Consider the following 12,519-nt stretch of genomic DNA (forward strand, 5'->3'; position numbering starts at 1 on the left):
AGAAGGTTTGACGTGCCCACCCAGGAACAAAGGGTAGCAGCAAATGCAGCAGTTCATGCTCTTTCCTGGCTGTGTGGCTCTTAAATATTTTTAACAGTTTTACTGCCCTTCAAGTTCCAGTGCCAATACAGTCCGTTATCCATCCGCTCTTTGCAAGGCGGAGGTGTTGCTGAGAGCGGGATTAGGGTATGACAGTCCTGCAATGTAGTCCACTGTTAATACTGCAGTTTAAGGCGATGGCTTCGGCTGGTTTGAACTGACTTGCATAGTGATGATGCGTTGTTTTTAAATGTTTAAAGACAACAACATCACACCCAATAAGGCCTGAATTAGAGGATAAATTTCTGTCTTTGCGGCTGCCTTTTTATGGAGGGCACACTCACACATACAGCCACACTAAAACCCTGGATTTCTCTGTAGGCACCTCGCACTTCTGCGAGAGAGGAAAATAAAATACAGTAAATCGGTTTTCAAAGTGAGCCCAGAAGCTAGGCCTGATATATGTATCTAGTAATTCTAGGTGTGATTCAAACATAGAATCCCCTCTTCTGACGGCTGGCCGTGGCTTCTGCGTGCCTCGCTTCCGCCCAACCATCTGGATCAGGCCTGCTCAATTTAGGCCCCCCGCTGTTTTTGGACTACAACTCTCATAAACCCCAGCCACAGTGGCCAATAGCCAGGGATTATGGGAGTTGTAGGCCAACATCTGCAGGAGGACCAAAGTTGAGCAGCCCTGATCTGGATCCTAGTAGCTGTAGTACGTAGATGGGCAAAAGCCCGTCGCCGCCGGGGCGGGGGGTCGTGAAGGCGGCTGGAGTGCCCGTGGTGCCTGCATCCTGCCTTCCGGGAGATTCGGGGCTGCTGCTGGCCTCACCGCCTGCGGGTTTCTTTTGGTGCCCCAGAAAGGCCCTGTGTGGACGGGCTTCCAAGGAGGACTTTTAATCTCAGCAATCTCCCTGGACAAGTTAGGCTGCCTTCAGAAATGGGTAGGTGTCAGATGAAAACTTGATTTCTTCTCCCTCTCCTTTTGTCCCTCTGAAGGTGCCAGTTTTTTCTGTAAGAAAATGGTTCTGTGTATTGTTATTTTGTTAACTATTATATTTGTGGTGGTTTTCAGAGATGGATCAGAAGCTGTCTCAGCTTGTGGAGGACCTTACAACTTCTGGAGAAATGCAGCTAAACCCCAGGAAGATGAAAGAACTAAAGAAGATTTGCAAGTACTGAGTTTGTCTCTTTTCATTTGATTGTAATTAATAATAATAATAATAATAATAATAATAATATGATTTCTGTACCACCCTTCCAAAAATGGCTCAGGGCGGTTTACACAGAGAAAAAACAAACAAACAAACAAATAAATAAGATGGTTCTTAAAATGTTGATTCTAGTATAGAAACATAGTGAGGCTGTTCTCACAATGGAGAGAAACTGGGCTAAGGGAGCTAGCCCGCCTAAGAACCCCTCCCCTAAAACAAGGCTCTTGCTCTGCTAACCCCATTTTACTGATCGCCTGCCACTGCAATGCGGCTCCACACTGTGGCGACACATGAGTAGACCCCTGACTGGAAGGCTACAAGAAGCCTCCTAGCCTCAGGGGTCTCCCCAGAATGCCCCACTCACTCACGTCGGGCATCCTGGGACTTCCGGGGCCTAGGTGGCCCCCGCTGCCCCTACCAGCTCCTTGATGGAGCCGGTAGTTGTGTGGGCAGCTGATCCAGCCGTCCAAGAACGGCTCTCTCCCCGCCGAGCCCAGTTAGGCTTCACACATTGATCGTGTGTTGAGCCTCACTATAAACTTGTTTTTAAAAAATACTTAAGTTAATAATCTTTTAAACAGTAGCCAACATCCATACTAACCTTCTGCCATCATGCCAGGGATTCTGTTGTGCAAGGGAGGGATAACAGACCTTGGGCAATCTTCTCTTCACACTGTGGTCACCTGTGGCTCCCAAGAAGATCACTGAAAATAGCCCATTGCACAACAACAACAAGAAAGCCTAACATGTTGGTAGAGGGTTAGTCTGAATGTCAATCAATATTTCAGTCAATATTTCCAGTGTAACTCCTACCTTGAATATAAAGGAACATAAAGGTATTGACAAATTAACTGAGGGATATCTCAGCTGAAGTAATACATTGAATAAACTTGTTATGCTACGTTGGTTGGGTTTTTTAAAAGTCTCACAGTTCATGTTGTTTGCTTTTGTACTTATGCTTTTTACTTTTCTAAGGTCTTCAGATGAGCACATTAATCATGTTTATCATCTGCTGATGACACAGCTAAATGAAGATCATGCTGAGATACGTCTTTCAGCGTTTCAAATTGTGGATGAGCTCTTCACCCGATCACATAGTTTTAGAACTTTAATTATTTCAAACTTCCAAAAATTACTGGAGCTCACAGTAGAAACAGACTATGAGCAACCTCTTCCCCCACCACATGAAGTGGCACAAAAACTGAAAAAAGCTGCCATTAAATCTATACAAGAATGGCATGAAAAATATGTAGATGCTTACAAGAAACTTTCACTAGGATACCACTTCTTAAAACAGAAGGTACTTGGCTATTTATGATCTAGTTTTATGATGTAATGTATTACGACTTATTACAGACAGAGATATATGCACTGAATACATTCTGAATATGTAGTCAGAAATTTGTGGCTAGGTAATCCTCTTGGGTGACTTGGTCCCTTTTGTGCTGCTTTCAGGGAGATTTGCTAGTGATCTGCCTTAGAAGGAGCTTTTCTATATCTGCTCCAAAAGAGAAGCTATAGAAGCCTCTTGGAGCAACCTTTGTGCAATTTATTATTGTTAGATGCTTACCATCAGTGAGAACTTGTCTGACATCTGTTTTCCCTTAACAAAACCAGAAATCCAGTGTTTTCCACTGTTTCCTTCTAGGTGGATTTTCAAGATATAAATGCTAGAACTCTAGCTGAAAGGAGAAGAGATGAAGAGAAACAAAAACGATTAGATAATATTTACAAGGATAAAGCCAAAAAAGCTGAGAGAGAAATGGAAGGTGAGTGAGTTGTGTGTGTTAGTGACAGGGTAGATTTGATTTAAATCAAATCTATTTAAATCACTAGTCAGTAAGACTAGGTTTAAATCATCGTTCTTTTAACATATGGTAAATTGGTAAAATTTACAAATTGGTAAATTGGTTGGTATAATCTTAATATTTACCACCAGATGAAGGTTTCATTTTTGGTCCTTTTCTAGATAGAAAAATTGCCCAAAATAATCTTACAGAAACCTCTGGAAGAGCACGACATTGTGAATGGGTTAATGGAACTCATTTACTAAAAATGTTAACATTGCATATATACAGCCTCATGCTACATAATTAAAAACTAATCCTTGTTTCATGATGAATAACCTTTGGACGATAATGTATCTTAAATAGAAAATATTAGATAGATTTTTTCCTCAAAAAGCATTCTGTTTAAAAAATCTGATTTAAATTTTAAAAATCATTTATTTTTATCCACCCCGGTTAGTGATGCTCTAAAGTGAATTGGACCCAATCTACTAGCCTCCATCAATTAGCTCCAGTAGATGCAAGATTAACTAATAAAAATATTTATTTACATAGAGTGCCTTCAGTGTAAATTGTGAATTTATTAGCAAAAGTAGACTCATCTCTGCTACTAAAGAGCTTGTAATCTAAAGCGGACAAGTGGGGGGAAAGGCTGAGGAAGGAGAGACAAGGTTAAAGGGAGATGGACATGTACAAATGCAATTCTGAAAATTTCCAAAGCACGCATTGTAGTATCAGAAACATTTCTGGGCATGGTTCTGAGAGCCACACCCAATAATCAGGGAAAGGGCCATCAAAGTGTGAATGGATCTTGGGGACCACAAGTTGCAATCTGTAGAAACTGTTAGGTACTTCTGTCTGCCAGGTATGTCAGCATTTCCTCTTCCTAGCTGTCTCGCTGTAGGTTACCACTGACAGGGACAAGTTAGCTTCATGGTGCACTACACAGACATGGTCATTCCCCTTTCAGGACACAAGTAACCTACTTGCCCTCCAAGTTCTCTGAGTCAGATTTTGTTGGGAAAGGAAAGGTAGTTTACGCTGGTTTTCTTCATGTGTTTGAAATAATTTTAGCTTGGTGATGGAATTTTTAAATGGAGGAAACAAGATGATATGTTTGCACTCAAATATTAGCAATATACAGAAGCTGGTGTCATTTCAGTGGAGAAATAGCTTCTTGTAGAAGGTGAAATCACTGAGACACCTTAAAGGCCAAGTTGAAGACAAATCGTCCTGGAGAGAATCTACAGTGAGGGAAATAAGTATTTGATCCCCTGCTGATTTTGTCCGTTTGCCCTCTGACACAGAAATGACCAGGCTATAATTGGATTGGTAGGTTTATTGTAGCTGTGAGTGACAGAATAACAACAAACAAACCCTCAAAAGCCCAGTGCCCAAAAGTCAGTGATGGATTTGCATTGTAGTGAGGGAAATAAGTATTCGATCCCTTCACAAAAGATGTCTTAGTACTTGGTGGCAAAACCCTTGTTGGCAATCACAGAGGTCAGACGTTTCTTGTAGTTGGCCACCAGGTTTGCCCACAACCCAGGAGGGATGTTGTCCCACTCCTCTTTGCAGATCCTCTCCAAGTCAGAAAGGTTTCAAGGCTGATGTTTGGCAACCCGAACCTTCAGCTCCCTCCACAGATTTTCTATGGGATTAAGGTCTGGAGACTGGCTGGGCCACTCCACGACCTTCATGTGCTTCTTCTTGAGCCACTCCTTTGTTGCCTTGGCTGTGTGTTTTGGGTCATTCTCATGCTGGAATACCCATCCATGACCCATTCTCAATGCCCTGGCTGAGGGAAGGAGGTGCTCACCCAAGATCTGACGGTACATGGTCCCATCCATCGTCCCTTCGATGCGGTGAAGGTGTCCTGTCCCCTTAGCAGAAAAACACCCCCAAAGCATCATGTGTCCACCTCCATGTTTGACGGTGGGGATGGTGTTCTTGGGCTCATAGGCAGCATTCCTCCTCCTCCACACATGGCGAGTTGAGTTGATGCCAAAGAGCTCGATTTTGGTCTCATCTGACCACAACACTTTCACCCAGTTCTCCTCTGGATCATTCAGATGTGCATTGCAAACTGCAGACGGGCCTGTACATGTGCTGCCTTGAGCAGGGGGACCTTGCGGGCACTGCAAGATTTCAGTCCTTCACGGAGTAGTGTGTTACCAATTGTTTTCTTGGTGACTATGGTTCCAGCTGCCCTGAGATCATTGACAAGTTCCCCCCGTGTAGTTCTGGGCTGCTTTGTCACCGTTCTCATGATCATTGCAACTCCACGAGGTGAGATCTTGCATGGAGCCCCAGACCGAGGGAGATTGACAGTTATTTTGTGTTTCTTCCATTTGCGAGTTATCGTGCCAACTGTGGTCACCTTCTCACCAAGCTGCTTGGCGACAGTCTTGTAGCCCAGTCCAGCCTTGTGCAGGTCTACAACCTTGTCCCTGACATCCTTCGACAGCTCTTTGGTCTTGGGCATGGTGGTGAGTTTGGATGCTGAGTAATTGCTTGCTTCTACGGACAGGTGTCTTTTATACAGGTACTGTGACAAGCTGGGATTAGGAGCACTCCCTTACAGAGGGTGTGCCTCATCTCAGCTCGTTACCTGCATATAGTGAAAAGACACCTGGGAGCCTGAAATCTTGCTGGTTGATAGGGGATCGAATACTTATTTCCCTCACTACAATTAAAATCCATCACTGACTTTTGGGTACTGGGCTTTTGAGGGTTTGTTTGTTGTTATTCTGTCTCTCACAGCTACAATAAACCTACCATTCCAATTATAGCCTGGCCATTTCTGTGTCAGAGGGCAAACGGACAAAATCAGCAGGGGATCAAATACTTATTTCCCTCAGTGTATCTATGTGGTTGTTGAGAGTCAATGCTGATTTGGCAGCACTTAATCAATCAGAAGGTGAAATGGCTTCTCTGTGTGTGGACATTGTGTGTAACAGTGTTCTAAAACTGCTACTGTTTCACAGACATGTCTCAAGAAATCGAAGCAGTGCTGACTGAGATGGAGAATGGTTTTCAGCTTCTGATGCCAGATCCGTTTGACTTCATGGTAAATGATACTGAAACTGTGGCTTGGAGGACAGCTGAAGTGGACAAGCCTGTTTCCTCTTCATCTGTGCAGATGACAGATCGGCAAACACCTTTCCTTGAGCAAATGGACAATGAACAGCCTTGTTGCAGCAAGGACCCTCCTTCCATCTTTCTAGCTCAAAAGGCTGATGAAAGAGATAGAGAGCAAACGGAGGAGCAAGTAGACAGAGAAGACTGCTCAGATTCTGAATTGACTTCTATTGACACTGGTGGAGATAATGATTATACCAACTTTGTTCAAAGCCATGGTCTTGGCTCTCATAAATATGCTCTCAGTCTTGAAATATCTACAGGTATCGGCTCAGTTTCATGCAGATATTAGCTATACAGCACTACTTTAGTTGTGATTGATTGTATGTGATAAAAAGTTTTCATTAATGCACCGGCTAATGAGCGTAGGGGTTAGAATTAGTCCCATCGCCCATTGAGATCATCTGGAGAGGTCCATCTGCAGCTGCCAGCAGCTTGTTTGGTGGCTCCGCATGGACAGGCCTTCTCTGTTGCTGCCCTGAGCTCTCTGCTGAGATGAGAGTTTCCCCATCCCTGACAACTTTTTAAAAATTCTTAAAGACTTACCTTTTCACCCAAGCCTTTTAATTTAATTGTGGTTTTAAATTGTTGTAAGTTTATTTTTTATTTTTGTGTTAACTTTTTATGTTGTGAGCCACCCAGAGATGGAAGTTTGGGCTGGCATACAAATTTGATAGATAAATATGTTACCAAGCATATTATAGTACTTGGCAGAAAACAAGGTTTCCCATTCCAGTTCCCTTTTGACCACTAATTTGGAGTACAGGATATATGGACTGAAAATGTTTGAAATAAATTAAGAGCTAGTGAAAGATTAGTATGGTCTTCATACATTTTCAGTGTTTACCTTGTTTCTCCTTCCCAGCCCCTTAAGGTTTCAGGTGCCATGTTAGCTAAACTGCTATTATGAACAGTTAAATAAAAGAGAGTGGTTGTGTGGAGTTAGGTCAGTCTTGTCTATAGTAGGTAAGAGAATGCCAGATACTACACAAGAATACTTTGTCAGTTAATATATTTGTGTATTGGTTTCTATATTTTAGCTGTTTAAATAAAAATTGATTTATATTTTGCCCAATAGATATGAAAGTATATGAGAATGAAGACAATACTGCCATAATAAGCAATGTTACGGATGCTTATAAGCTTGTAAGAAACAAATTTTTGCCATCTGTACAATCTTGGATTCAGGTGAGAAACCCTTTTTAAAAATCAAGACTAAAATCAATATTCTCTGCTTCCTCTCAGTCCTTGTGTGGGAAAATGCTGATGTGTTTGTGTGTGGTAACTTGTTGCCCTGGGCTTTCCTCCCATAAATTCAGGGTTCTGAAACTGGAAGTGTAAGCTTTTTTTCTAGTCCCTTATGGGGAGGTCCAAACCTTGAGTTCAGATAATGGTTTATTTCAAGCACTTTGCTTAGAATACGCCAGGATCAGTCAGTTCTGATCAAGGCAGAATATCACAACTAATCCTGGCTTTTTTCTTAGCACTATTGGAAGTAGAATTCTTCCAACTTGTGTATAGACAAGGATGGAGAGGATGTGCACTCCTGGGAATGAGAGACAGCATGTGAAGTCAAGTTTCATCTTTCCTTTGTGCAATGCCTGAACTATCCCTATATTGGGCATGGTTGGAGCCAATTGCACTTACATAGGAAGCTGCCTTATACCGAGTCAGACCATTGGTTCATCTAACTCAGTATTGTCTTCACAGACTGGCAGCGGCTTCTCCAAGGCTGCAGGCAGGTCTCTCTCAGCCCTATTTTGGAGATGCCAGGGAAGGAACTTGGACCCTGCTGCATGCAAAGATGCAGGTGCTCTTCCCAGAGTGGACCCATCCACTAAGAAGAATATCTTACAGTGCTCACACATTTTGTCTCCCATTCAAATGCAAACCAGGGCAGACCCTGCTTAGCAAACAAGACAATTCATGCTTGCTACCACAAGACCACTTCTTCTGATTTATTTCTCTTGTAAGTCAAACATGTGAAGGGATTTTCACATATCTCTATTTCAACATCTAACTTTGACCAAGTCAACCTTTCTTCCATGCTTTAACGGCCTATACAGATTCCTTCAGAAAGAGCTACTGGTTTAGCTACAGGCAAAATAATGGCTTTGTATTGGGGTGGGGAATCAAGCATTTTTGGTAGTGCTAGAAACATAATCTGATCTGTAACAGAAAAAGAAGCTGCAGGTAAGTAAATTGTTCTCTTGGGTAGGGCCAAGGGACTGGCAAAGAAGTGCTTGCCTGAACAGAATGGATGGCTTTCAGCATGCTTGTCATATAGCTACATCTTTGGCAGTTCTGCAGCTTATCAAAAATTGTGCCTCTAAAAAAATTATTAGTGGTTCCTCATTTCTGTTTGAGAGTTGTCGTTAAGGACTTTGTCTATAGAAAATGCATTTTTCTTCTAGAAGGATAGTGTCGTGCTTGGACTCGACTATCCTTTATTCTGAAACGCAGTGATTCCGCCCCCCCCACATTTCCCCCAGAAGTTGCTGTTAATTTCTGTACAAATTCATCTTATTTTCGAGGTCGTCTTTCTGGTGCAAGTGTACCACAAGAGCATAAAGAACTTACATAGAGCAAACCAAGCCTTTCAGTAGAGGTAGCTTCTTTATCTTCTTATATATGCAGGAACAAAGCCATTCTGGCTCTGTAGTTGAAGACTTGAATCAGGGATTCAGATTTGAGCCACCACCACCATGTATAGCTGTCCACTAATGAAAGGTGCACTTGAGCTCACAGTTGGGTGCCCCAAGAACCACAAAACTAGTTCTGTGGCCGCAGAATTTTCTTGAGATTTTCTTGAACAGCAGATTAATAGCATGGCAAACTCACTTTGAAACTCCTGTTTCAAAAGCAGTTTGCTGTGTGGCATGTGGTCTGGTATTTTAAAAAAATAATAATCATTTTTAATAATAATAATAAGAAGAAGAAGAAGAAGTTTTACTGGGTTTAGCACAAGCATGTCTTCTTTGTTTGTTTTTTAAGTCTGAGCAGCTTCTTGGATGTCAGCTTAGGTTTTAACACATATCAAGGTGATTGTCCTAATGAAAGCCATTGCCAATTTTAAATATTTATTTATTTATTCATTCATTCATTCATTCATTCATCAAATTTGTACACCGCCAGGGACCGCCCCAAACTTTCTTCTCTGGGCGGTTAACAATAGCATAAAACAAGTTAAAAACATATACAAAAACTTAAAACAATTTCACAATTTAAAAATAAACCAGAGATTAAAACCTAAAAATTTTAAAAGCTGTAACAGGTAGGAGATGATTTTGTAAATAATAAATAGGAGATGATTTTGTGCTCTGAAGCCCATTTCTTGCTGGAAGCTGCAAATAGCATTGTAGATCTTTTGAGGCTCTTGGCCCTGGCTGCGTCGCCTGTCTCCTAGAGATGACCTCAGATGTAGAAGCGAAGGATATGATCAAGTGGAGAAGTTCAGGCATCTCTTTCCCTGTCATCCCCTCATTGTTGACACCTCCCACTCCATATAGATGCTCAAGTGGAGAGAAACCCCTGCATCATTGGGCGCATGTGCCCTCCGTGCCTTTCTCCTCTTGGCCTTTTCTATAAATATTATTATTATTTACATTTTATATCCTGCTCTTTCTCCAAGGAGCCCAGAGTACTACATACTTAAGTTTCTCCTCACAACAACCCTCTGAAGGAGGTTAGGCTGAGAGAAAAAGTTACTGGCCCAGAGTCACCCAGCTAGCATCATGGCTGTATGGGGATTTGAACTCGGGTCTCCCCGGTCCTAGTCCAACACTCTAACCATTACATCACGCTGGCTCTGCCAGCTGGCATAGTTCACATAAGAAGCTTGAAGTTCACATAAGAAGGTTGAGTTCTCACTGCTCATTAACTCCTCTGCTCCTTCTTTTCGCTGTGTGGAAATAAAAATGTTTGTCTAGAAGATATGGACTTATAGTTGCTAAGCACTGAAAATGCTAGTTTTGTGTCTTTTTATGGTGAGCCAAATGAGAATAATTTTGGCATGTGTTGGGTGCCAGATAACTAACCTGCATGTACATTTGTAGTTGTTCACAAGGGCTGGAATAAGTGATAATCGCCTAAGACAAGCCATTGATCTGAAAAAGAAACTGGAGACTGCTATGGAGAAACATAAGGAAATGAATATTGACTATAATGAGAAGAGGAAAGTGGTGAGTTGGAAAATACTTGATTTGTATACAGAAAGCAGTGATACATTTTTCTCAGTATGTGTGTGTTGTATATATTTTGATTATTTGTGAGGGGTGGGGGTGGGCTTGAAAACAGCGAGGTTGCTAAGGTGTTGCATGAACTTTCCTTAACGAATTCTCCTAGAAATTTTCATAAAAGCATTTGAATTTTTTAGACACACTATATTTGCCTTGTGTCTCACAATTTGCCATATCTCTAAAGTACAGCACATAAATTTGCCTTGTTTTGCTTAAGGTTTAACATTACTTGAAACACTTATTAACAATGGTAAACATGTAAGCTGCATTAAAAAAAATAATTGGGTTTATGGAGCTGAATTTCTAATGTCTGAAGTCAGTGACTGACAACTTGACAGTGTGAAGGTGCAGTGTGCAAATCACTTCTGAGGTGTTTAGTGATGTAGAGTCACTAAAGTGTGTGGGGGAGATTTTTGCTGATTCCTACCCGCCCCCCCCCCTACCAGAAGTGCTCCCTGTGATCCAGAGGTAGGTCCCTGAGGGTCACACAGGACCTACTTCGGGGTCACAGGGAGCACTTCTGTGAGGGGGAGGGATCAGCAAAGATCTCTCCCTGAGTGCTGTTCAACCCTTGGGGACCTGCCTCTGTCTGGATCACGGGGAGTGGTTCTGGGGGGAGGTGGGTTTGGTGAAAATTGCCACCCCCCCCATACACACATGTATTCAATGTTACATTTCTAAATGCTGAAGAGGCAGTTTACATGTTGTGCCTCTGAACCATTAGTCAAGATGTCAGCCTAGTCAGTAAATATGGGAAATGAGGTGACATAATTCTGTGGAAAAAATGAGCGGTTGTGCAGTTTTGAAGTGCTTCTTGACTCAGCATTATTCCTGGAAGGTCAGGTGGCAGTTGTACCTTGGTATGTTTTTTGCACAACTTTGACTGGTATCCCAGGTATGACCTTTCCTGGGAAAAGCTGACACAGGTAACGTGCACATATGATTATTGTAGTTATTTAATGATTATTGTAGTTAATTTCATTTGGTGTAAAATGCAGCAGCTAGGCTGCTGGCAGAAACTTGTCCATTCATATTATGCTTATAATAATATTGCATCAGTTCCATTGGCTCCCACTTTGTTTCTGGGCCCAATTTTAAATGCTTGCAATTTTTAAAGCCCTAAATGATTTGTGGCTAATATATCTTAAGGGGCAACCTCTACTCGTCTGAACTGCTCACATACTATAGTTGTTGGAGGTCCTATTCAGTGTGCCACTTCCAGCTAAGTGTAGATAATGACAAGTGGTAGGACCTCCGTCCTCATCAGAGACCCCTGAGGAACTTCCTACACTATGAAATCCAGCAGCGTGCTTATTTAGGTATTGACTTAAGGTGACCTTGTTCTGATATGCTTTTTGTAAAGCTGTGCCCTCAATTTGGTTAACTTTGATTATCTTTGGCTGCTGTATTTTGTGGTGTTCTGATTTTGTCTACTTGACATTTTATTGTGTTTATGATGGTATTGTTAGCCACCTTGAGGGAAGATGGAAAGTGGGATATATAAATTATAATTTCATGTTGCTTTTAGTCCATTACTTATAAACATGTAATATTTTAACTGATACCTACAAAAGACTCTCAGTTATCACAGGAGTTACATTCCATAATACCACCATGAATGCTGAAAGCATGATAATTGAAACATGTGCCCTATGGGAATGATGGGGTTAGGTTCCTCAGTAAATAAAGTACTTGAAATTACACACAGAGAGAGAGAGAGAAAGAGAGACAGAGAGAGAGAGAGAGAGAGAAACATAAATGAGAGGAGTACACCACTATATCTTCTGGAGTACATTGTATCTACTGGAGCAGTACAACTCCTCCAGTAATGTGCCCCCCCGCAAAAAAATTTCCTCTAAATTCCAAAAAAACCTCATTGCAACATGACTCCACACTGCCTTCAGAAGTGCCTCCAAGCTGGAAATATCACTGGGAATGTGAAACACACACACAGGAACTGTGAATGGCCAGAATTCACCCTCTCGATAATTGCAACTGGGTATATATAGCTGAACCGCAAATAGCTAAAACTGCAAGTGCGAAACCTGCAGTAATCAAGGATCTCCTGTACTCTACAGCTGCTTTTTGCAGCATTTA

At 41.8% G+C, this 12,519-nt stretch overlaps 1 protein-coding gene across 3 annotated transcripts in view; it reads left to right on the forward strand.

The window, feature by feature from the left end:
- Nucleotides 1-141: 141 nt before the first annotated feature.
- UVSSA (UV stimulated scaffold protein A) overlaps nucleotides 142-12,519 on the forward strand; it is a 93,411-nt gene continuing 81,033 nt past the window's right edge. Inside the window, exons 1-7 of one of the 3 annotated variants that reach the window (XM_053304923.1) lie at nucleotides 142-986; nucleotides 1,118-1,217; nucleotides 2,232-2,556; nucleotides 2,905-3,025; nucleotides 6,031-6,447; nucleotides 7,263-7,372; nucleotides 10,240-10,365. In XM_053304923.1, coding sequence (XP_053160898.1) covers nucleotides 983-986; nucleotides 1,118-1,217; nucleotides 2,232-2,556; nucleotides 2,905-3,025; nucleotides 6,031-6,447; nucleotides 7,263-7,372; nucleotides 10,240-10,365 — 1,203 coding nt within the window. In that variant the 5' untranslated portion in view covers nucleotides 142-982. The remainder of the gene's footprint in view (nucleotides 987-1,117; nucleotides 1,218-2,231; nucleotides 2,557-2,904; nucleotides 3,026-6,030; nucleotides 6,448-7,262; nucleotides 7,373-10,239; nucleotides 10,366-12,519) is intronic. The other 2 variants (XM_053304922.1, XM_053304924.1) reach the window with 2 other exon arrangements.

This window comes from Hemicordylus capensis, chromosome 3 (assembly GCF_027244095.1).
Source record: "Hemicordylus capensis ecotype Gifberg chromosome 3, rHemCap1.1.pri, whole genome shotgun sequence".
NCBI lineage: Eukaryota > Metazoa > Chordata > Lepidosauria > Squamata > Cordylidae > Hemicordylus > Hemicordylus capensis.